We start from the raw sequence: 24,503 nt of genomic DNA, 5'->3' as shown, positions 1-24,503 counted from the left end.
TTTGAGTAGCTGGGTCTGTTTATGGGTTCTTTTAAGAGGAACTGCTTGGGGCTCTAGAAGTTTCTTCCACTGACTCAATCCTTGCCAATTTTTGCAACCAGAAGTTATAGGGACTTATCTTCCTGGCACTGGACCCTGGGCCAGGGGGCCTGGTGTGGAGCTGGGACTCTTTGCTCCCAAGATATCCCTCCCAAATTTTTATCCATCGCACATGGATGTGGGACCAACCTGTTCCACATTTCCGCCCCTCTTACCAGTCTAGATGGATGTGGTTTCTTTAATTCTGTAGTTCTTGGACTTACATTCAACTCTATTTCTGATGGTTCTGAGTGATAGTTCTATATTTTAGTTGTAATTTTGATGTGGTTGTGCGAGGAGGCAAGCCATGTTTACCTGTGTCGCCAAGTTGCTTGTGTTTTTTCTAAATAATGGCTTCATTGAGGTACAGCTTACATACCATGGAATTCATCCATTGAAGTTTACAGTTTAGTAGTTTTTAGTATATTCACAGAATTGTGCAACCCTATCCAAATCAAATTTGGTACATATTCATTACCCTAAAAAGAAACCCCATATTTATTAGTAGTTACTCGCCCATTTTCCTCTCTAGCCATAGGCAGTCAGTAACCTTTTTACTGTCCCTTTAGATTTGCCAGTTCCAGAATCATATAATGAGGTGTATTTTTGGCTGGCATCTTTCACACAGCATAATGTTTTCAAGATTCATCCATGCAGTAGCATGTATCAGCACTTTATTTCTTTTTTTATGGCTGAATGAATTCCATTGTATAGACATCCACTTTTGTTTATCCACTAAAAAGTTGGTAGACATTTGGGTCGTGTCTGCTTTTGGCTGCTGAGAATAATCATGCTACTGTTAACATTCATGTGCAAGGTCTGTGTGGATATGTGTTTTCCTTTCTCTTGGATGTACACCTTGGAGTGGAATTGCTGGGGCATATGGTGTACTAGTTAAGGCGGGCAGCAGGCTGGAACCTCAGACATGAGTTGAGGTGGCAGTCTCAAGTCTGAAATCCGCAGGGCAGTCCAGCAGGCTGGAAACTCACTCAGGATTTCTCTTACAGTTTTGAGGTAGAATCCCATCCTCTCCGGGAAACCTTGGTTTTTGCTCGTAAGACCTTTTACTGATTGGATGAGGTCTGCCCACATTGTCGAGGACAATGTTCTTTACTTAAATTCAACTGATTGTAAATGTTACTCACGTCCACAAAATATCTTCACAGCAACATCTCTGCTAGTGCTTGACCAAGCAACTGCACACCAAAACCCAGTCAGGTTGACTTAGCAGATTAGCCATCGCACAGAGTAACTTTGTGCTTAGCCTTTTGAGGAACTGCCAGACTGTTTTCCAAAGCAGCTGTACCCTTCACATCGCCACTAGCAGTATATGAAGATTCTGGTTTCTCCACATCCTAGCCATTCTAGTGTGAAGTGATGTCCCTTTGTGGGGATTTGTTTTTTAAAATTTAATATTATTTTTCTAAGATTTATCTGTGTTGTCACATGTAGTTGGTCATTCATTTTACTGTGGTATATTTTCTTGTGTTAACGTACCACAGTTGGTTCTTTGTTCTACTATGGATAGTTGGATTTTTTATAACTTTTTACTTTTATAAATAGAATATTCTTGTGCTGATGTGCAAGAGTGTCTCTAGGAAATATGTGTATATCTCAGAGTGGCATTGCTGTTCTGTAGGGTGTACAATACTCAAGTTCACAAGATAGTGACAGCATGTTGTCTAAACAGCGCTACCCGTTCGCACTCCATCATCAACGTGCGAGGTTTCTGTCAGTGCGCACCTCCCACCACTCGGAATCGTCAAGACCTTCCTTTACTAGTTTCATGGGTTTCCCAATTTAAATTTCCCAAAGTTTAATGAGATGAAGCATATTTTTATAGGTTTATTAGTCATATAATTGTTTTTTATTGAAATGCTTATTATCTTCATGTCTTTTGCCCATCAAAAAAATTGGGTCATTTTCTTATAGAGGTGTGTGCAAATTCTTTGTATATTCTAGATACTAATCTCATATCAATTATACTGTATGTTTTGACATGTTTTTTTTTTCTTTTATGGTGTATTTTGATAAACAAGTTAATGATTTTTAATGTAATTTGTCATTAATGCTATGGTTTATACCTATTATATTTTTAAAAACATATTTACATGTTTAACCATCTCATTCTTGTGGCTAAGCATATTTATTATAATTTTTCTCCCATTCCTAAAACAATTAGCTTATCAAGATCAGTAGGGATTTTTCTCTATATATAACTTTTTTTTTTTTTTTTTTTTTTTTTTTGCTTAAACATGTCAGAGAATGGAGAAGATCAGAAAAACATCACAAGGTGGTTTGTGCTCCAGGCCTATGCCTTATAGACAGGATATATGCTTAAATTTGGTTAGTGAAATAGTCTATAGCTCTTCTACATGGCAGATGATAGTTAACACATAAAAGCTGTGGTTTGCCAACATATTCATTCCTTATGTAACAAAACTTATATTAATGAGCACAGAGCACATAATTAGGAGACTCTACTCTCTTAAGCCATGAGACACAGAGACAAATGAAAAAAAAAGTTTGTTGGTGGGTTTTTTTTTTGGTCTCAATTTAGGAAGAGGACCACCAAGCTCGGGTAGAGGAGGCGATCACCCGCACGCTTGTTTGTGCCCTGAAAACTGCAGAGGACCCACACAATACCAGAGCTTGGTTAAACCCAACTGAGGTAGGCTGCTTCTGGTTTCCATCATGGTTTTTGCTTCCTGTAAGACATCAACCCTGACCAGATTTATTTTCTAGTTTATGTAACCACTCTAAAAGGTTTTTCTTTTGCCTTAGGTTGAAGACACATCTCATGAAGTCAATTGCCTCTACTTAAATAGAGCTGTTTCTGCCTTTTTTGATCATTACAGAGCATCTAAGACAGTAGAGGTCCAAGCACTCAGAACGAACGGAGAGTGCAGGAAAAAGGAAGAATTAAATATACACAAGCTCATGGAGGTAGAACAAACAGGTAGCCAGAACTTAACCTTGGAAGCAGTAAAACAGAAGGCAGCAAGTCCCTTTGGCCCTGCTCTGGTTCCTGTACTACCAAGTTCTGACAAACCACCTTCAGAAAGAGGAGACATATTTAAAAATGATGGTAAAGACTTGGTTGGCAAAGATGGAGAACAGTTTGGAAAATTACACCACACCAAGAAGCAACAAATGATGAGTAAAAGTGAGAATGCAATTGTTGAACAAATTGCATCAGATAGTACTAGGGCCCCACCTCAATCATGCATTTCTACAGATGACTTGCTGGACTGCTTGGTACATCCACAAGTAACCAAGATAGTGGCACAGCTTTTGATACAAGAAAGAAGTTTGTGATTGGAATAGAAAATGACTTTTTAAATAATATTTTAAAACATTATTAAAATAGTATTATTTTTAAATAAAAGATGAAAAACCAAAAAGTCTGTTTGCACATGTTTATAAATGTACTTATTCTTTTCTAGTTAAATATCGATCTCTTGCCACGTTTTTGCATGCACATTGCTCATGGGCCAAACTGGCTCTTTGTTATTTGTTAGGCCTTCTTTCTGTGCCTTTTCCTTTCTTCTCTCATCCCAACCCTTCAGCCCATTTCAAATGTAAGCCCCAAATGTTCTCAACAGGAAACAGTCTCTTCATCAGCTTTAAGCAGGGGTCAGCCTGCTGCTTGTTTTGTGATAGTTTTACTGGAACACAGCCATGCAATTTATTTACATATTGCCTGTGGTGGTCAGGGCTGCAGTGGCAGAGTTGAGTAGTGAACTCTGTGGCCCACAAAGCTGAAAATCTTTCTATTCCCTTACAAAACAGAGAAGAAGAAGAAAAGGGAAAGAAAAGAAAAGATACAACTCCTGGCCTAATGCATCCATGGGGTGGATTCTAGCTTTGATCTGAAGTGATCGCACTTCTAACACCTGCAGGATTCTCACAGTAATCCTTGTCACCCGGGCCGGGATGCCAGTCAGGAGAAAAGTAGGTGGGGGTGCAAAATGGAAGGAGCTGGGACCTGTAGGAATTCCAGCCCTGGGAATAAAAGGGCCTGGGTGCTACTGACTCATAAGACTGGGAAGAGCATCTTTATTCCCCTAGCGACCCCTAGCGTCTGGGTGCATCGTCTGCACTGGCTTTGCATGGGCATCCTCTCTGACCTCAGCCTGCCGATCTTCAAAAGAAAACTGACAGGAAACAAAGCCAGAAGATAATATAAAGGGGAGTCACAGATTGGCTGATATGTTCCTGAATTAGTAACATTAATTAGGGGTCATGTTCTGTAGTGGGTAGAACAAAAGGCTTGGTGACATAAGGGACCAAGATTCAGTTGCTTGCTCTGAGGGCCATTACCCCAGTGCCCTCAGACAAGGATGCTTTTTGCACTCAGGGCATGTTTCCTTTCCTCAGCTTTAAAATGGGGATGTAATTCTTACCTCACAAGACTTCGGGGGAATAAAATAACTATTGTATGTGAAGGCATCTACTGGGTTGGCCAAAAAGTTTGTTTAGTTTTTTCTGTAAAATAAGTTTTCATTTTCACCAATAACTTGATTTGCATATTTTGAGTGTGGCAGCTATTTCCTGCATCCTATAATGTTGATTGTTCTCAATTAATGTCTCGATCTGATCGCTGTCAACTCCGACTGGTCTGTTTGACTGTGGAGCATCATCCAGCGAGAAATCTCTAGCACGAAACTTTGCAAACCACTTTTAACATATTCACCCAGTCCCAGCACCTTCTCCACACACTGCACAAATCTTTTTTTGTGTTTCAGTTGTGTTTTTACCTTTCTTGAAATAAAGCACAATACACCAAAATGTTGCGTGTTTTCTTCCATCTTCAATGTTAAAACAGCTACACAAATATTCACTAATTTTGATGTTTTTTTAATTCATGCTGATATGACAGCTGTCATAATACAAACTAACAATTGCTTCTAAATGAAGTTAAAGACAACTAAGTGCTACTAGAACCATCTTATGGAAAAAACCAAATGAACTGTTTGGCCAACCCAATACTATCTGGTAAAATCTAAGTGCTCAGTAGTGTTTGAATCTGAAATTTACTTGTGGAAATTAACAAACAAACTTTCTCACTGTCCAACAGATATTGAGTTAGAAAATTAGCATTATGTTTAATTCTTTTGGCTTATTCATGCACCTTTCAATCATCAAAAATTAGGCTGCCAAGGAAAATATGCCATTTAATAACTTCAGAATTCATTTAACCTTTACATAGTAGAGGGTTTCACACTAAAGACGTAGCAGGCTGTTAGCCTACTGTTCTCACTGGGCAAAATTACCACCAAAGAACTTATCAGAAGGCAGGTTTGGATTCAACATAAAAAGGACCAGTTGGAGCTGTTACCAGGGAGAGATCCAAGTCAACCCTCCACCCCTCGCCCAGGAGTTTGTTCCTCCATTCTTGCCTCGCTTCCAAGAGACAGATTCAAGCAAGAGACAACATGTACAATGGAAATGAGATAGCAAGTTTATTTATGAAACATGAGCACAAAGCTGCAAGCAGGCACCCTGCTAGTCTGCTCCACGTACAGAAGAGATAGTAAGTTCTAGGCACTTGAGCTGAGGCTAGAAGTGGGAATCAGCTAAACTGAGTGTGCCAACTATTGAGTTCAGGAGTTATTTATCTAGTCAGCTTCTAGATTCCCCTCCTCTCCCTCCCAAAACTTGGAAATAATGTACAGCTACAAAGGCTTTCTTTCTCAGGTAGTAAAGGCTCTTTGCCTTAGCAAAATTGCTACAGAAGCTCCCTTTCCCAGCACAGTCTCAAGGACTCCCCTCATCCTGCGCTAATCCCTGCTTGTGATGTTCGGACCACCCGGCAATCTTACCACACCAGGCTCTGGGCTGCTGAGTTAACGGGTAAGACACGTCTTCCTCCTCCCTGCCTCAGTTTACTACCTATCCTACCTAATAGGAGCCACGGCTGAGGTGCTGCACAAGTCCATAGGACACGAGGCACTGCAATCCCGGAGCCCTGACTGGAGCCCCTAGGTCTTGGGCTGGCTCATGAAAAACAAAGTTCCCTATCACGGACTCTGTTCAATTTGAGGCAACATGACAATAAGTCAAGGATGTTGAAGAAATAGTTCCTACTTGAGTAGGAGTTTGACTAGGATTTTTCATTTTCAGTTGGCTTATGAAACATTTCTGGAACATCCGTTGGACATCAGGCACAGACCTCAGTCCACGGATTAAAAAAAATAATAATAAGACACCCTCCCTGCCCCCAGGAAAGATATCGGTCCAACCCACTTAGTAAGATTGCTTCCCACAGTAACAGGGCATCCTGACGTGGTACCAGCTGTCTCCTCCAGTGGCAGCTGAAACTGCATAGCTGTGTCCCCTGCTTGTAAGACTAATGTCATTCTCTCCTTCCTGAAAGTACAAACCTGTTCTGTTCTGCAGATTTGATGTCCATGGTTGTGGACGCACAGTTGTAACTAAGTTACCTGATTTAAATTCTCAAGTTTACTGATTTCAAGAATGATTCACTCCAGTTATAAAAGAGAAGGTGAAGAAAGTCTGATTTCAGTGGCAAGAATCCTTTGATCTTAGAAAAATCTATTAAGAGAAAAAAAATCTAAAACATTTTTTACAACTACACAGGTATATAGATCATCAACTTTCAACCAGTGTGCCACAAGAATTTTTAAAACATGCACTACCTGACCCTTCAGTCAGGGGCACTGACCTCTTTTCCCTTAAATTGTCAAATAAAGAAAATGACAACAACCAACACCACAATAGCTTCCAGTGTGAATGAGTCAAAATTACAGCTTCTTTTGTGAAATCAGCAAAAAATATATATTTTTTGGTTTTCCACAGAATTTTGGTAATTAGTTTATGTGTGCCATGAGATGAAAAAGGTTGCAAATCCACTGGTAGAGATGAATAACATCATCTGTGAAGGATACCAAAATGCTATTGAAAAGTAATGAGGTACTCTGGGTAAGTATGGTTGTCATAAAATACCACAAATAAACTTGGATTGGTCACATTATCTGTGACAGTGTCAAACAGGTCAGTAGGATTTTGAACGTTCTTTGGAGGAGGCACAAGTAGTGACTGATTCCCACGTGTGTACAATCCAGTAAGAACTCGCACATAATACATATGCTTTTTCCCATTTGCGTCTGGTCTGGAGTATGTACTGTTGGCAGAATAACTGGCATTGACAGCAAAATAGGTTCCCTTTCCATATGCTGTAGCTGTGAAAAGAAAAACATTTTTAGGAATTCCAATTTAGTCTATAATTTGATATATTGACCCAATATGTCAAATAATGGTAATATAATGTTCAATTCTAACACCTCTTTAAAATTTTTTTCTATGTTTTTAATTTTAAAAAACCATTCCTTTACTTCAGAGGGCCAGTCAGTCCCTTTGGGATGAAACTTGGTGAGTCTGAACACTTAGGCTGCCACATGGCCATGAACCTTGAGGGAACACAGTGCAATCTGCATGGTCCCTTAGCCATTTTGGCTTCTTGTGGCTGAACCTCATTTGGAGCAGCCCCATTACTTGCTTCCTTACCATTCTTTCCAGCATAACTGCGGTTAAAGCCGTTTTTGTTCACGTGTGGCAGTGAGTCTGCATCTGTCCCATGGAAGAGCAGCTTCTCATTTTTTATATGACCGTTCTTCTCATCCATGTTTTTTTTCTGGGTCTGGTAGACTTTCCAGAGATGTGGATTCTGGATCCTCTCAATCTGCAAATCAATAAGGAAAAATACTCCATCAGTGCTAAGAGCCTGCGGCAAGATATAGCAAATAAAATATGACCACTTTTTTTTCTTCGTTTTTAAATTTATCCATTGTTATTTTTGTATTTACCTGCATAATTTTGTGCTTTCTTAGGTCAAATTACAGGGCGTAGCTTATATCAGCTTGACTTTTCAAAACTGATTAAAGTGTTTTCTGACATTATACATGCCTATTTTTGAAAAGTTCATAGCATTTATATATATTTTTTATTGTTGTTGTTCAGGTACAGTTGTCTCCATTTTTACCCCCCCACCCCCCCCACCCCACTCATTCCTGCCTCCCACCCTCGAACCTACCCCTTTAGTTTTATCCATGTGTCCTTTATACGTGTTCTTTGATGGTCCTTCCCCTATTATCCCTCCCCCACCTCCCCTCTGGTAACTGTAAGTTTGTTTTATTTCAATGTCTCTGGTTGTATTTTGCTTGCTTGCTTGTTTTGTTGATTAGGTTCCACTTATAGGTGAGATCATGTGGTATTTGTCTTTCACCGCCTGCCTTATTTCACTTAGTATAATGCTCTCCAGTTCCATCCTTGCTTTCACGAAGTGTAGGAGCTCCTTCTTTCTTTCTGCTGCATAGAATTCCATTGTGTAAATGTACCATAGTTTTTGATCCACTCATTTACTGATGGGCACTTAGGTTGCTTCCAGTACTTGGCTATTGTAAATTGTGCTGCTATGAACATTGGGGTGCACAGGTTCTTTTGAATTGGTGTTTCAGGGTTCTTAGGGTATAATCCCAGCAGTGGTATTGTCGGGTCAAAAGGCAGTTCCAGGAGAACCAAGATGGAGGCGTAGGTAGACACACTGCGCCTCCTCCCACAACCAGAACTGGCAGAATATTGAAAGTCAAGGAAGTCCGACACCAAGGAAATAAAAAATAAACATTCATCCAGACTGGTAGGAGGGGCGGAGATGGGCAGCTGGGGCAGAGAGGACTCGCGTTGATGTGGCGGGACCGAGATTGGCAGAGTGTGGGACAAACGGGGCAGGCAGTCGGACCACTAGCAGACCCTGCGGCCCTACATTCGCACACAGAAAAACCGAGAGGGCCGGACTCAGAGTGGCGGAGAATGGGGCAGGCAGAGAGGCCGGTAGCACCCCGAGGTCCCACAGTCGCGCACAGATAAACCGGGACAAATGGTGGGGAGGGAAGCAGACCGCATAACCCAGGGCTCCAGCAGGGGGAAATAAAGCTTCAGACCTCTGATTGAAAGCGCCCGTGGGGGTTGAGGCAGCAGCAGGAGAGACTCCCAGCCTCACAGGAGAGGTCGTTGGAGAGACCCACAGGGGCCTGGGGCGAGCACAAGCCCACCCACTCGGGAGCCAGCACCAGAGGGGCCCAATTTGATTGTGGGTGGCAGAGGGAGCGACGAAATCCGGTGGACAGTGGAGCAGGCACCATTGCTCCCTCTCAGCCCCTCCCCCACGTACAGTGTCACAGCACAGCGACCAGCATTACCCTGCCCCCGGGAACACATAAGGCTCCACCCCTTTAAGTAACAGACGCGCCAAGACAAAAGAAAAAATGGCCCAAATGACAGAACACTTCAAAGCTCCAGAAAAAATACAACTTAGCAATGTAGAGATAGCCAACCTATCAGATGCACAGTTCAAAACACTGGTTATTAAGACACTCACAGAATTGGTTGAATTTGTTCGAAAACTAGATGAAAAAATGAAGGCTATGCCAAGAGAAACCAAGGAAAATGTACAGGGAACCAATAGTGATGCGAAGGGAACTGGGACTCAAATCAATGGTGTGGACCAGAAGGAAGAAAGAAACATCCAACCAGAAAAGAATGAAGAAACAAGAATTCAGAAAAATGAGGAGAGGCTTAGGAACCTCCAGGACATCTTGAAACGTTCCAACATCCGAATTATAGGGGTGCCAGAAGGAGAAGAGGAAGAACAAAAAATTGAAAACTTAGTTGAACAAATAATGAAGGAGAACTTCCCCAGTCTGGCAAAGGAAATAGACTTCCAGGAAGTCCAGGAAGCTCAGAGAGTCCCAAAAAAGCTGGACCCAAGGAGGAACACACCAAGGCACATCAAAATTACATTAGCCAAGATTACACAGAAGGAGAGAATCTTAGAAGCAGCAAGAGAAAAGGACACAATTACCTACAAAGGGGTTCCCATAAGGCTGTCAGCTGATTTCTCAAAAGAGACCTTACAGGCAAGAAGGGGCTGGCAAGAAGTATTCCAAGTCATGAAAGGCAAGGGCCTACATCCAAGATTACTGTATCCAGCTAAACTATCATTTAGAATGGAAGGGAAGATAAAGTGCTTCTCAGATAAGGTCAAGTTAAAGGAGTTCATCATCACCAAGCCATTATTATATGAAATGTTAAAGGGACTTATCTAAGAAAAAGAAGATAAAAAATAGGAACAGTAAAAATGACAGGAAACTCACAGTTATTAACAACCACACCTAAAACCAAAACAAAAGCAAACTAAGCAAACAACTAGAACAGAAACAGAACCACAGAAATGGAGATCACATGGAGGGTTATCAATAGGGGATTAGGAGGGGGAGAGAGGGGGGAAAGGTACAGAGAATAAATAGCATAAATGATAGGTGGAAAATAGACAGGGGGAGGGTAAGAATAGTGTAGGGAATGTAGAAGCCAAAGAACTTATAAGTATGACCCATGGACATGAACTATAGTGGGGGGAATGTGGGAGGAACGGGGTGGGCAGGATGGAGTTGAGTGAAGGGGCAGAAATAGGACAACTGTAATAGCATAATCAATAAATATATCAAAAAAATGAAAAAAAGAAGAAAGGCAGTTCCATTTTTAGTTTTCTGAGGAAATTCCATACTGTTTTCCACAGTGGCTGCACCAGTCTGCATTCCCACCAACATGCACTAGGGTTCCCTTTTCTCCGAATCCTCTCCAACACTTGTTTGTTGCTTTGTTTATGATGGCCATTCTGACCAGTGAGAAGTGGAATCTCATTGTGGTTTTAATTTGTATCTCTCTGATGGCTAGTGATGCTGAGCATCCTTTCATATGTCCCTGGGCCCTCTGTATGTCCTCCTTGGAGAAGTGTCTGTTCAGATCCTTTGACCATTTTTTAATTGGGTTGTTTTATCCCACTACCGTTCCCCACTGAAGAGAATCAGGATTTCTTAGAGAAATGTCTGATTCCAGCCTGAGACAGAGAAAGCAAAAGGTGAGCTGAAGAGATCTTGTGCCAGAAAGTGAAAAAACGTTGAAAGATTAATGGGGTCATCAAAAGGACCTCAGAGCCAATTTTAAAGGGTCCCTACTAGCCAAATGTAGATTAACTTGTGTATCTAAAGGAATAATCACTATAATTAAATATAACACACTGCTTTTTTTTAAGTAAGAGGTAAGAATATTTCTTCTTTATGAAAATGCCAGATAAAAAATGTAGAAGAAATGACAGAACTAAAAGATTGCCATTTTCGACCTCCACTATTAAAATGGATTTAGGAAAGGATCATCAATAAATGTTATAGTTAATCCATAAAAGTTTGCTGGGGAACAGGGTACTTACTATATACAGTGACTACATATCATCCCACAGATTACCGACTGCTTCCAATGGAGAGAGATGGTGGTCACAGCGCTAACTAGTGGTCACACTTAGCCTGGTTAACAGTGTAACAACCTCACCATATGAAGTTTCATGTGATGTATCACCTATGAAATTTTGTTACAAAGAAATATTTATCTGAATTTTACCAAGCCCTTCAACCTAATTTCTGGTTTACCAGAAACAAAGAGGATAGAGGAATAAGCTAAATGACACTACGAAGAATCAGACAAATCTAGAACCTATAAGAAAACTGGCTTGGGTTCTTTAAAAAAGCGACAACAACAACTAGCAGACAGAGGCAGAATGTGAGACATTCTATAACCCAAGTGGCTTAAACTCTTTAAAAAATTCTGTATCATAACAACATATTTTAAAGCGCAGCGATATGAGTGCTGTTCAGAGCAGAAGAGACCAAGGAGGCGTGATGACCAAATGCAGCGTCTGGACCCAGCTTAGGGGGCGGTGAGAATTAAAACAATGTTTTCAGCGATTGGAAAAATTTGACTCTGGATTGTATAGTGGAAGTTACTGAATTAAGGTTACTTTCTTGCATGGGATAATGGTATTTGTTATTTGGGAGAGTGTCTTTATTCTCAGGAGATATGTGCTAAAATATTTAGGAGTGTCATGATGTCTGCAACTTACTTTCAAATGCTTCAGCCAAAACTGAAAGTAGGGGAGAAAAAGCAAATGTGGCAAAATTTTTGAATGCAGGTGGAAGTTTATGGATGTCACAAATTGTAGTCACAAGATATAACAGTCGTGGAGGATGACAGACCATCCATTTTTCATGCAGATATTTTCACACGACTAGAGACGTCCACAGAGATGCCTTAAGTACTACCCAGCTCTGCTTTTATTGGTGTCATACACCAAGATTTCACATACATTTTTTTTTTTTGAAAACAGGGTTCCGCTACAAAGAGTAGTGAAATCATTTCTCTGGCTAAGGCCTGACGACACATGGCAAGCCTCCAGGGCACCACAGCCACTGGAGGGCTTGGGCTGAGCTTGACTGGGCTTGGCATCTCAGCACAACGCACCAGTCAGCTACCATCGATGGTATTTGGAATGAAACTTATTTGTCATCTCAGAACCAAATCACACTTGAATCACATTGTCTTACTGCCTCATAGAATTTTTTTTTCTCAACTGGTTTATATTGAGAGATTTTTTTAAGTGTTATAAAATTGGATATTTAATTTATTGTGAGGATGATTTTGAAGATACTCTCCAGTACTTGATTCACAGGGTAAATCTCTCAGGAGCCAGTCTCAGTACTATGAAAAGCTGTGAGTCTCCCGATCAAGTGGTTTGCTTTTTGATTTGTGGACAAGATTATAAATCTTGTAGCTGGTTATTTAGTTCCTTGCTTTGCCTACTAGGAAGTTCAGGGAAAAACTTGGTGGGCCTCCTCTAGTAACTATCTAGGACTTGCTGTTATGTATTTTTGTGCAATAACAATATTTTGGTGTTATCTTATTTTCCCTATTCTCTTTTTCTCTTTGTCCATTTTTCTTCATCTATTTATTTCATCTGAATATATGGTATATATCTTTTAGGACACTTCAAATCTTTTTGAATTATGTGCTTAACTACTTGAATAAACAGAATGGTGGCGGTGCAAACAGAGAGTCTGCAAGGAAAGGAGATGCAGACTTTCCCGGCACACTCATTACTATGGATAAAGAGAAGGTTCTCAAGCCTCTAGGTTGAGACAGGTACTCAGACAGTGGTGGAACCAAGACAGAAAGGAGAAGCAAGGGAAAAGATAATTACTTAGAGATGATGAATTAGGTTTTAGGGAAATTGATTTAGCAGATAGATAACCAGGTGGAGTTTTTTGTTTTTTGGTTTTTTTAGGCCACTGAGAATATGTTGTAGGGCTGGAGTCAAAGATCCACAGTGGTGATATGCTGATTTAAGAGCTATTAACATTGAAATAATAGCTGCATTTACGAAGGGTAAAAACATTCCCTGGTGAAGTGCAGAGACACAAGACCGAAGTAGAAATCCTGCGGGTAAAGCTGGGATGAGGGGTTTGGTGGAGAAACAGGTACCAGTGATAAGGAAGAGAGATTTAATGAAGAAGAAAACATCAAAATAATATTGCCACAGAAATCAAGAAAGAACATAAATTTCAAAGAGCAATATTAATTTTTAGGAGTGGAAGATGCCAAAATAGATGAGATGAACAATGAAATGACCAATGAATTTCCTCAGGAAACAAGCACTGTTGGTCTGTGACCAGTGGGGCAGAGGCACATGACCCTGCCCTGAGAAGCCTTCGTGCGTCTCTCTGTGGTGGTTTGCTCCTTATCAACTCCGACTTTAAAGCCATGTCTCTGAATTTTTATTAGCTTGCTTTACAAAGGAAATATGTGTCTTTAGTATTCTAATATCATATGGCAACCTGTTACATTGTAACTGACAAAGGAATTTCAGTCTTTTTTTTCCCCAGACTATTACAAAATTTATATATATGATATACATATATTACATTTTCCATTCATGTCTATGATCCATTTTGAGTTAATTTTTGTGAAACTTTTTTATTAAACATTGTTCTGTCTTAATGTCTCAGTACTTATGGTGACATGAGTAGAATCTAGAATCTAAAATGTAATTACCATAAAATATTCTAATTCTGCGTTAAAAATATGTTAGGAAATGAATCAAAATGCATATATCCTGGACCACAATTACCCCTTGCTTCCACCATTAAGAAACTCCATGCCACCAGAAGCCTTACCTTCTCTATCCTGAAATTTGAGCAGGTCTGATTGAACGCACTTGCCACTTTGTCGTATTCTGCATGACCAGGTTGTAGCTCAACCAGACGGACATACCGCTGCATCATATGACTCCAGTGAGCAGGGATCTCAACTGCAAAGTAGACATTAGAGGTACTCTCCACCCAGGAAGGCTCATCTACGCAGTCCACCTTCCCAGCATGCTTTGAAAAACTGAGTATCACTTGTGTTCTTATTTTACAATCTCCTAGTTCAGTGTGTTCAAGACAATTTCTTGGCTTTCTAGGAGAATGTTTTTCAAGCGTCAATCACAGACAGCCACAGAGCCAACCATGATGCTTTTTAAAAAAAAACACCCACAGATCTAGTATATCAAAATCTCTGAGGGGCGGAACATGTGTCCCTACATCTTAACAAGTTTTGACCATGCTCGGACTTGAGAGCTGCTGGTATAGTGTGACCCAGCTCCATATGCTGCTCAGTCTCCAATCTGTCATAAGTTAATAACTTAACAATAAATCATTTCCCTACAATGTTTTAAATAGTCATTATTGTCATATTTATAGTGCATGGATTTTTGCCAGAACTCCCCTCTGCAAGGCCCTCCACATCTGTCTTTTCATTGTTCTTCACAACTCCTTAAGAGTTGAGTGGGTGGTGGGTTTTGCTATGTGGCAGTTTGTGGTGGCAGCTCTGTCTCCCCTTCTGCTACACAGAGGATCATTCCTGACTTCTCATTTCTCCAGGGCTGCCCTGGGTCTGAGGAGTTCATTCACACTGATCTCACGAGACATGAAGATAACGTACTGGAGGGGAAGCCATATTTTACTAGCTTTCAGTGAAGAACAAGCATTCCCTTCTCGGGAAGCAGATCCAGCTAGACAATCTGAAGGCTGATGTGTGTATCAAAGGATGTTATTTTCAGGGCAGAAGAGGGAGTAGCTTCTGGGAGAAGATCCTACAGGCTCCCGATCCTCTCTGGGTATCAATCACAGATACAGAAAGTGCCCACTCTCTGAGCAAGTTGTCTTCTGCCTTTTGTTCTAAAAAACCTTGGGCCACTTTTCTTCAAAGCTCATGGCTTTCCTTCTCCTAACGGAAGCAGTCATAACCACCCAGAAGAACTGGTTATGGGAAGCTTGTAAACTGTAAAAATGCACAGTTTGGCTGGTGTTACCACTGAGATGGTCATCCTCGGACTGTGGGGCTCCCATGCTGTATTTCCCCAGCCAGAGTATAAGCTTCTTAAGCTGAGAGGTAAAGTTTTCTGTTTTATTTCGTAAGGGTCACTTGAATTTTATCTATTTGAATACAATGTTTATGTCTGTACAAGAGTGGTAAGCCCAAAGGAAGTGTAAAATAATGGATAACAAGCATGATGGCTTGACTCACCTTCAGATTTTGTGAGGCGCTGAACAGGTAAACTGTGTCCCTTTGCATCTATAGCGATGTATGATTTCAAGTCCACAGTGTAGCTCTGATTATTAATTTTGACATTAACTGTATTTTTCTGGGCTTTTTTTGCATCCTCCAATCGCAGATTGGTCATTTTGTCAAAATGATGAAAAGCGTTATTGTCATTATATTGCCATTCTACGAACTCACTGACGTAGTCTGCTCTGGACTCCCGCTCTCTGGCTACTCTGACCGTTCTGATCATTTCCTCAACGGCCTTCCTAGCCTGCTCCACGTCTCTGCTAATTCCTGTAACCTCAATCGAAGGCTTTTGAGTGTCCCAGGAAATGCTAATATTCAGGTTCTTGTGTAGCTTAATCAATTCCTGACATTCCTTTTCATCAAAGTCTTTGATACATTCATCTTCACTGGTGTAAATACTCTGTTCGTTTTTGATCAGATCCTGGATACAGGAGAGAGCACTGTCCACACGCTTTTCATTTTCGCCACACACCTGAAAGACTGCTGATTCTGCTTTGTTTTCCAAAACCAAAGGCTTATGTTTTTTGGGAGTTTGCTTTGAGAAGCCAAGAAGTGCTAAAAAAGAAAAGGGAATGCAACAAATGTTTGGATTAAAAAACATTAGCTATTAGCTACTTCTCTTTTCCTTCCTGCTTTCCTCCCTCCATTCTTTCCAACTTTTTTCTTGTTCAGTCACCGTGCTGTACAACACCCCCCCAGGACTTACTTATCTTATGATCGGATGTTTGCACCTTTTGATCCCCTCACCCATTTTGCCCTCCCCCCACCTCCCACCTCTGGTAACCACCCATCTGTTCTCTGTATCTATGAGTTCAGTTTTTTTAGATTCCACATATTAGAGATATGATACATTACTTGTCTTTCTCTGGCTTATTTCATTTAGCACAATGCCCTCAAGGTCCATCCATATTGTTGCAAATGGCAGGATTTCCTTCTTTTTTATGACTGAATAATATTCCATCATATATACAGGGTATGGCAAAATTAAGGTTACAGTTGTTTGTATGAAAAATAATACAACCAATAACAAATAACAATACAATGATAAACTGTTTCACATGCTCACGACTGTAACCTACTTTTGACCCTGTGTGTGTGCAGCACGTCTTCTCTATCCATTCATTTGCCAGTGGACAGCAGGTTGTGTCCGTGTCTTGGCTATGTAACGCTTCCATAAACATGGGGGAGCAGATACTTTTTGAGATAATGATTTTATTTCCTTCAGATAAACGCCCGGAAGTGAGCTTGCTGGATCATGTGGTAGTTATATTTTTAATTTTTTGAGGAACCTCCATACTGTTTTCTGTAGTGGCTGCACCAATTTACATTCCCACCAATAGTGCACAAAAGTTCCCTTTTCTCCACATTTTGCCATCACTTATTTCTTGTCTTCCCTATAATAGCATTCTAACATGCGAGGTGCTATCTCATGATGGTTTTGATTTGCATTTCCCTGATGATTAGAGATGCTGAGCACCTTTTCATGTTCGTATTGGCCATTTATATGTCCTCTTTGGGGAAAAATGTCTCTTCGTGTCCACTGCCCATTTTTAAATTGGATTATTTGTTTTTTTCTATTGACTTAATGAGTTTTTCATATATTTTTGATACTAATCCCTTCTCAGGTACGTGATTTGCAAATATTTTCTCCCATTCAGCCAGTTGCTTTTTCATTTTGTTGATGGTTTCCTTTGCTGTGCAGAAGCTTTTTTGTTTGATATGGTCCCACTTCTTTATTTTTGCTTTTGCCATTTGTTATTTTTGATGTTGAGAAGCTTACCCCCTATATTTTCTTCTATAAATTTTATAGTTTTCTGTCTTACATTCAAGTCTTTAATCCATTTTGAGTGTATTGTCAGATAGTAACCAGTTTTATTCTTTCACATGGCTGTCTGGTTTCTCAAACACAACTTATTTTAGCATATGTGCTACTGGAGTGAGCACCCAACACTAACTATTGAAGAGACTGTGCTTTTCCCATTGTGTATTCTTGGCTATTTTGTTGTAAATTAATTGACCATGTGTGCACAGGTTTATTTCTGGGCTCTCTATTCTCTTCCGTTGATCTATGTGCCTGTTTTTATACCAATACCATACTGTTTTGATTGCTATAGCTTTCAAATAGACTTTGAAATCAGGAATTGTGATGCCTCCACCTTTGCTCTTGTTTCTCAAAATTGCTTTGGTTATTCAGTGTCTTTGTGGTTCCATATGAATTTTAAGATTGTCTGTTCTATTTCTGTGAAAAAGGACATTGGAATTTTGGTAGGGATTGCACTGAATCTGTAGATTGCTTTAGGAAGTAGGAATTTTTTAAACAATATTAATTCTTCCAATACATGAGCAAAACACATGTTTCTGTATATTTGTGTCTTCTTCAGCTTCTTTCATCAGTGTCTCACAGTTTTCAGTACACAGGTTTTTCACCTCCTTGGTTACATGTATTCCTAAGGATTTTATTCTTTTTGATACAATTGTAAATGTGATTATTTTCTTAATTTTTCTTTCTGATAGTTTATTAAAAATTAGCCTTTTCAAGTCAGACAGAAAAAGGTAGATACCATAAAACCTTACTTATATGTGGAATCTAACAACAACAACAAACTCAAAATCAGAGAAAAGGAGATCAGATTTGTGATTCCCAGAGGTGGGTTGGCAGAAGGGAAAATTGCAGAAAGGAGGTCAAAGGTACAAACTAACAGTTACAAGATAAATAAGTACTGGGAATAACTATAGTTAACACAGCTGTATGATATATGTGAAAGCTGTTAATTCTAAGAGCTCTCACCACCAGGAAAAAATTTCTTTTTTGCTTTCTCTTCTTATTGTAACTGTGTGAGATGGTGGATGCTAACTAAACATATTGCAGTGATATATGTAAGTCAAACCATTATGCTGTAGACCTTAAATGTATACAGTGATGTATGTCAATTGTATCTCAATTAAACTGGGGGAGCTAATAATATAGAATTTTAGCTATTTCTCATGTGACATCAAAATTAGGAACATGCGTTTCATAAAAATCAACAACTCACATGCGATTTTAGACATCACAGACTGCGGGGGAGAAGCCTGAGAGTTTTCTCTTTTTTTCATGTTGGCATAAAACACGTCCAGTACTTGAGGTAGAAAGATAACAGCTTTAACTTTTTTCACAGACTGGACTGGTCCTTTCTGGATAAAGTCTTCAATGGCATCAATTATGGCTTCAGCAACCTTATCTGGGTCTTGTTTAGCATTTCCTGGAAAGACAAATAAAAATGACTAGTGGAAAAAAAAAAGACCCAACTGGAAAAGGCTGAGGAATAAATTAGGGATTCTAATTCGCACAAGAATGAATCCACCCTCCCCCAATTTTTTTTATCTCCACAGCTTTTTCTAACAATGCATCAACAAACACTTTTGATGTCCTAGATGCAATGGAGAGTTCTTGTCAAGAAGCCAACAGCCCAGCAGTGAACAAAGGACCAAGAAATCTAACTTTTGGTGTCCAGTGTTGGTATCTGCTCTACTCAGCGGATCCCAGCTCACTCACTGTGTTCCTCTGTGGTGCAAAGCACACCTAATCTTTCTTGGCTTATTAGTCATCCTCAAAATATCCGTTAAAAGTAAAAGATACTAATGTATGTTGAAATATCATGCTCTTTAAAGACAACAATATTTTTGTTTTTACTCAATCATCACTTTCTTTATGCATGTGTCCTTATTCTCCCAGAAGTCTTTGGGGACTTGATTTACACTAAGATAATTTTGTAAGACACCTGGAGCTATAAGCTATATACTTTTTTACATGCAGGTTGTCCATGAGCCTCCAGAAAGTCTTTCTTCTTACACCTGGTGAAGTTTTAGCTGACTAGCAGGGTTCAAGGTTGCCACTGGACCTGGTCTTTTCCTAATTAAGCATGCTCTATACCTTGTTTCTCCAACCTACTGTCTAGGTAAGATCATGAAAAGCTCCTTGAAAAGTCTAATGAAAACCATAAGAAGTCCCATATGAATGGTAGCTGTCATGTGGGGTGAGGGTTGGGAGGGAGGGTGGTTAGCAATGTAAAAGTCCCTTGACCAAACCGGTATGATAGACTCAGGGCCCACTTGGATTATCCCCGTTGATGGTGTCCACCATTACTGCAGGAATAAGAGTAGAGCTCTTTGACTTGCCTATGCAGATAATTGTGGGAACACAGACAAACACTACATAAAACTAACCAAGAAGATTTATTCAGGTTTTCTTTGTCTAATTGGTTTTTTAATTAGATGAGCAGGGAAAGAGGGAGATTCTCCCTTGCAAAGCTGTGGTTATCTCATGCTATCTGGAAGAATTTAAATTGAAATGTTTAGATATATTAACTCACTTTCTATAAACATTTAGTGTGTCTCATCAAAAGCTGGATACTCATCCAGGCACTTAGGACACAAAGGACACGATATGCAGGGATGAACAGATGTTCAACAGGTGAAGTATGAAAAATTGAGGGAAAGCCTAGAACTGTGTAACGAGGGTGTGATTTGTTTAACTTCAACCTTGTGTGTTCAGGAAAATAGATCTGTTTTTGAGAAAAATCAGTCTGGGGTGGGGGAGGGGGTGGGGACAGGAGGCACTGGAGCAGAGAGCCCAGCTCTAGATAGGAAGCTATAAGAAAAGTTTAGGCAAGAGCTGAAAAAAGAGAAGGGGCCAGAATGAAGACGAGGGTATAGGGGGCGAGGAGACATTTAGAAGTAAAGTCAGCAGGACCTAGTGACCAACTGTGTGTACCTTTGACCTTTCTCCCCTTCTTTTGCCACCCACACACCTTCCTGCGTTTATCACCGGCATACGGTATTGCATTGTTGTCTTACATGCCTGCCTCTCATGATAGGCTAGGTGCTCCTTGTGGACTGCATCCTTTTCTTAGTCATCTTTCTGTCTCTCGTGACTCAGCACAGTGCCTGGCACAAGACAGGCACTCAAAAATATTCCATCAGGGAGAACCAAGATGGCAGCAGGTAGACACACTGCACCTCCTTGCACAACCAGAACTGACGGAAAATCAACCGGTAAGGAAATCCGACACCAAGGAAATAAAAAATAAACATTCATCCAGACCGGTAGGAGGGGCGGAGATGGGCACTGGGGCAGAGAGGACTCGCGTGGTTGTGGCGGGACCGAGACTGGCGGAGTGTGGGACGAACGGGGCAGGAGCACATTCTGTGGCCCCACATTCGCACACAGATAAACCGGACAAATGGCGGGGAGCGAAGCAGACCACGCAACCCAGGGCTCCAGTGCAGGGACATAAAGCCTCAGACCTCTGATTGAAAGCGCCCGTGGGGGTTGGGGCGGCAGCAGGAGAGGCTCCCAGCCTTACAGGAGAGGTCGTTGGAGAGACCCACAGGGGCCTAGAACGTGCACAAGCCCACCCACTTGGGAACCAGCACCAGAGGGGCCCAGTTTGATTGTGGGTAGCGGAGTGAAAAACTGAAATCTGGTGGAGAGGGGAGTGGGCGCCATTGCTCCCTCTCGGCCCCTCCCCCACGTACAGCACAGCGACCAGCATTACCCCGCCCCTGGGAACACATAAGGCTCCGCCCCTTTAAGTAACAGATGCGCCAAGACAAAAAAAAAAAAAAAAAAGGCCCAAAATGACAGAACACTTCAAAGCTCCAGAAAAAATACAACTAAGCGAGGAAGAGATAGCCAACCTATCGGATGCACAGTTCAAAGCACTGGTTATCAATATGCTCACAGAATTGGTTGAATCTGTTTGAAAACCAGATGAAAAAAATGAAGCCTATGCTAAGAGAAACAAAGGAAAATGTACAGGGAACCAATAGTGATGCGAAGGGAACTGGGACTCAAATCAATGCTGTGGACCAGAAGGAAGAAAGAAACATCCAACCAGAAAAGAATGAAGAAACAAGAATTCAAAAAAATGAGAGGCTTGGGAACCTCCAGGACATCTTGAAACATTCCAACATCCGAATTATAGGGGTGCCAGAAGAAGAAGAGGAAGAACAAAAAATTGAAAACTTATTTGAACAAATAATGAAGGAGAACTTCCCTCATCTGGCAAAGGAAATAGACTTCCAGGATGTCCAGGAAGCTCAGAGAGTCCCAAAGAAGCTGGCCCCAAGGAGGAACACACCAAGGCACATCATAATTACATTACCCAAGATTAAACACAAGGACCTACATCCAAGATTACTGTATCCAGCAAAGCTATCATTTAGAATGGAAGGGAAGATAAAGTGCTTTTCAGATAAGGTCAAGTTAAAGAAGTTCATCATCACCAAGCTCTTATTATATGAAATGTTAAAGGGAGTTACCTAAGAAAAAGAAGATAAAAAATAGGAACAGTAAAAATGACAGCAAACTCACAGTTATTAACGACCACACCTAAAACAAAAACAAGAGCAAACTAGGCAAACAACTAGAACAGGAACAGAACCATAGAGATGGAGATCACATGGAGGGTTGTCAATAGGGGAGTGGGAGGGGGTGGGGAGGGAAGGTACAGAGAATAAGTAGCATAGATGATAGGTGGAAAATAGACAGGGGGAGGGTAAGAATAGTGTAGGAAATGTAGAAGCCAAAGAACTTAATAAGTATGACCCAAGGACGTGAACTATAGGGGGGGAATTTGGGAGGGAGGGGGTGGACAGGATGGAGTGGAGGGGGCGGAATGGGACAACTGTAATAGCATAATCAATAAATATATTTTAAAAATTTAAAAAAATTCCATCAAACTAATTAATAGTAAATAAACATGGGAGTGATAAAGAGGGTAGAGTCAAGGATTCTAGACAGAAAGTGATGCTTTTAACATAATTGGGGATGTAACAGAAAGACAAGGTTTGGGGGAGAAGACAGTGAATTGGAGTTTGGAGTTTGCATTGACCTTGAGGTGCTTGCAGCACCTGAATCACTGACCACCCATTCTCTCCACTGACAGCACATATCTGTGAGTAACAGGTAGAGGGTTTCCTTTCCTGCCAGAAGCTGTCCTGTTCCCCATCAAAGTCAACTCATAAACACCACTAAGGGGGAAGCTTCCCCATCCAGGAGTCTAAGGACAAGCTCAAGTGGTGAGAGATACCTGCTGACGGGCATCTATTTGTGCAGAACAGCAACACCACCAGGTCGGTGGAAGGAACAAAAGGTTTGCAGTAATCCAAATGTACTCAAACGTGTACATATTTATACAAAACAGCCTCATTTCTTTGCTTCTCTTTGATTCCACCCAGCAGACTCCCTTGGGAAGAGCTATGCCACCCATGGGCTGCCTGCTTTCTTGGCCCACATAAAGTTAAGGTGGAAATACAAGACCAGAACAAAGAGGGAAAATCGAAGGGAGACAAAGACTGGAGAGTCATCTGTGATTGTCCATAAAAGATGACAGATAGACAGACAGACAGACAGACAGCATGCTAGTTAATCTGCTAGGATTGGATGATACTATGGGGTAATGAAAACATAAAGGGGCTATAAATTACATTTTTTAAAATACAAAGAAATAAAGTAGACATAGCATTCCACGTGGGAACATTAAGAGGAAGGGTAGAGATTTACATAAGTCAAAATATGGGATACAGGATTAGAAGGCCCGGAAATAACAAGGCTAAACTTTGGAGGGCCCAGCACGCCAGTACGGGCATTCAGATTTAGATTCCTGAGCAATGGAATGATCGACCCAGTGCCCAGAGTTCTTTCCCTGGGACGGGTCAGCTCCACTACCCTCCAGGCCTGAGGGTGTTTGCCTCTCCTGACCAGCTCTCTTAAGGGAGCACAAGCAAAAATTCCTGATCAGTGTACATGACTCAGATTTCTGGGAAAAGAGCTTAAAGGGCATCACCTTACTAATGATAAACCCAAAGCACCACCTTTATATATAAAGAATCAATCACAGAATCATTATACAGTTTGAGGAAAATAGGAAACTCCAAAGAGGCAGGTAGGCCAAAAAGAGGAAGGTGGCAAGTTTCTGACCCATCCTGTTATGGTGATTGACAGGTTTCTGTGCAGTGATGCCCTAAGCCAAGCTACACAGCCACTGCTGAAGCGGTGAGAGAAGAGGACTGGAAATGCTCACATGGGAGTCAGTTACAAGGCGTGGAGGTCGATGCACTCATGTTCTCCATGGAGAAGGGATGGAGTGGGAAGCTAAGGACTAAATGATGGGGTATATGTAGGGGCTGGAAAAAAGAGAAAGGAACAGATGAAAAGAGACAGAGGATTGGCCTTACTTTCTATTGGCTCCCTTCCCTCCTTTTCCTCTCCCTCCCCCTCCATATTAGAGAGTAAATGTCCAATATCCCAACACTCTCTTTGGTTTTTTCTTTTTTTTTCTCTTTTTCCACTTGAACCACTCGCAGGCCTTGCTCATTCCCTTAGCAGCTGCCTTGGGGTGAGGAAGCTGCCCTTCCTCAGACTCAGCACCAAGCTACAGTCACATTAGCACCAAATCCAAGGGAAAGGGTATACCTACGAGTTTAGCCTCCAGAGTCTACAAACCTGTCCCAATGGCTGGGAGGCAAATGGATGAGTAGTTCCGATTTTCACACTCTTGCAAAATACAGGAAACTGATCTCTTGACATCATTTCCACCAATGACATGAATAATACTCTTGCACTTCAGTAATCCACCTTCAGTAATTATATAACCATTGGTGCTCTGTTGAGCTAAGAAGCACAAAACAAAAGATGCAAAATCAGATTCTAAACCCATTCCCTGGTTGTTTAGAAAGCAAAATGTCTCGTTTGGCAAATAAAGCATTTTACGTGAATAAGAGATTCCTGAAATACTACCTTTAATGAATGTTTCTTGCTTACCTTCTCTTTTTAACTGTGATTTCATTTTTCACTTCCTTTCATTTCTAATTCTCTATGACTGGAATTCTTTAGTAAAAAAATGTGATTTTAAGATTAATAT

The 24,503-nt window shown here is 40.8% G+C and overlaps 2 protein-coding genes across 6 annotated transcripts in view; one reads left to right on the top strand and one right to left on the bottom strand.

The window, feature by feature from the left end:
- The window catches only part of HSPBAP1 (HSPB1 associated protein 1), a 51,955-nt gene extending 46,810 nt beyond the window's left edge, over positions 1-5,145 (top strand). For 2 of the 3 annotated variants that reach the window (XM_053918437.2, XM_045185882.3), the window contains 2 exons: positions 2,639-2,749; positions 2,863-5,145. In XM_053918437.2, the coding sequence (XP_053774412.1) occupies positions 2,639-2,749; positions 2,863-3,396 (645 nt within the window). In that variant the 3' untranslated portion in view covers positions 3,397-5,145. The remainder of the gene's footprint in view (positions 1-2,638; positions 2,750-2,862) is intronic. The other variant, XM_024577952.4, reaches the window with a different exon arrangement.
- Positions 5,146-5,530: 385 nt separating this feature from the next.
- Positions 5,531-24,503, bottom strand: part of PARP14 (poly(ADP-ribose) polymerase family member 14) — a 45,417-nt gene continuing 26,444 nt past the window's right edge. For all 3 annotated transcript variants that reach the window (XM_045185940.2, XM_024578069.4, XM_045185941.2), the window contains 6 exons: positions 24,086-24,253; positions 18,633-18,839; positions 15,553-16,152; positions 14,160-14,293; positions 7,609-7,783; positions 5,531-7,283 (listed from right to left, as the gene is read on the bottom strand). In XM_045185940.2, the coding sequence (XP_045041875.2) occupies positions 6,997-7,283; positions 7,609-7,783; positions 14,160-14,293; positions 15,553-16,152; positions 18,633-18,839; positions 24,086-24,253 (1,571 nt within the window). In that variant the 3' untranslated portion in view covers positions 5,531-6,996. The remainder of the gene's footprint in view (positions 7,284-7,608; positions 7,784-14,159; positions 14,294-15,552; positions 16,153-18,632; positions 18,840-24,085; positions 24,254-24,503) is intronic.

This window comes from Desmodus rotundus, chromosome 2 (assembly GCF_022682495.2).
Source record: "Desmodus rotundus isolate HL8 chromosome 2, HLdesRot8A.1, whole genome shotgun sequence".
In the NCBI taxonomy this organism is placed as follows: Eukaryota; Metazoa; Chordata; class Mammalia; order Chiroptera; family Phyllostomidae; genus Desmodus; species Desmodus rotundus.
The sequence above is the reverse complement of the archived record's forward strand: the minus strand, read 5'-3'. Positions and strand labels throughout refer to the sequence as shown.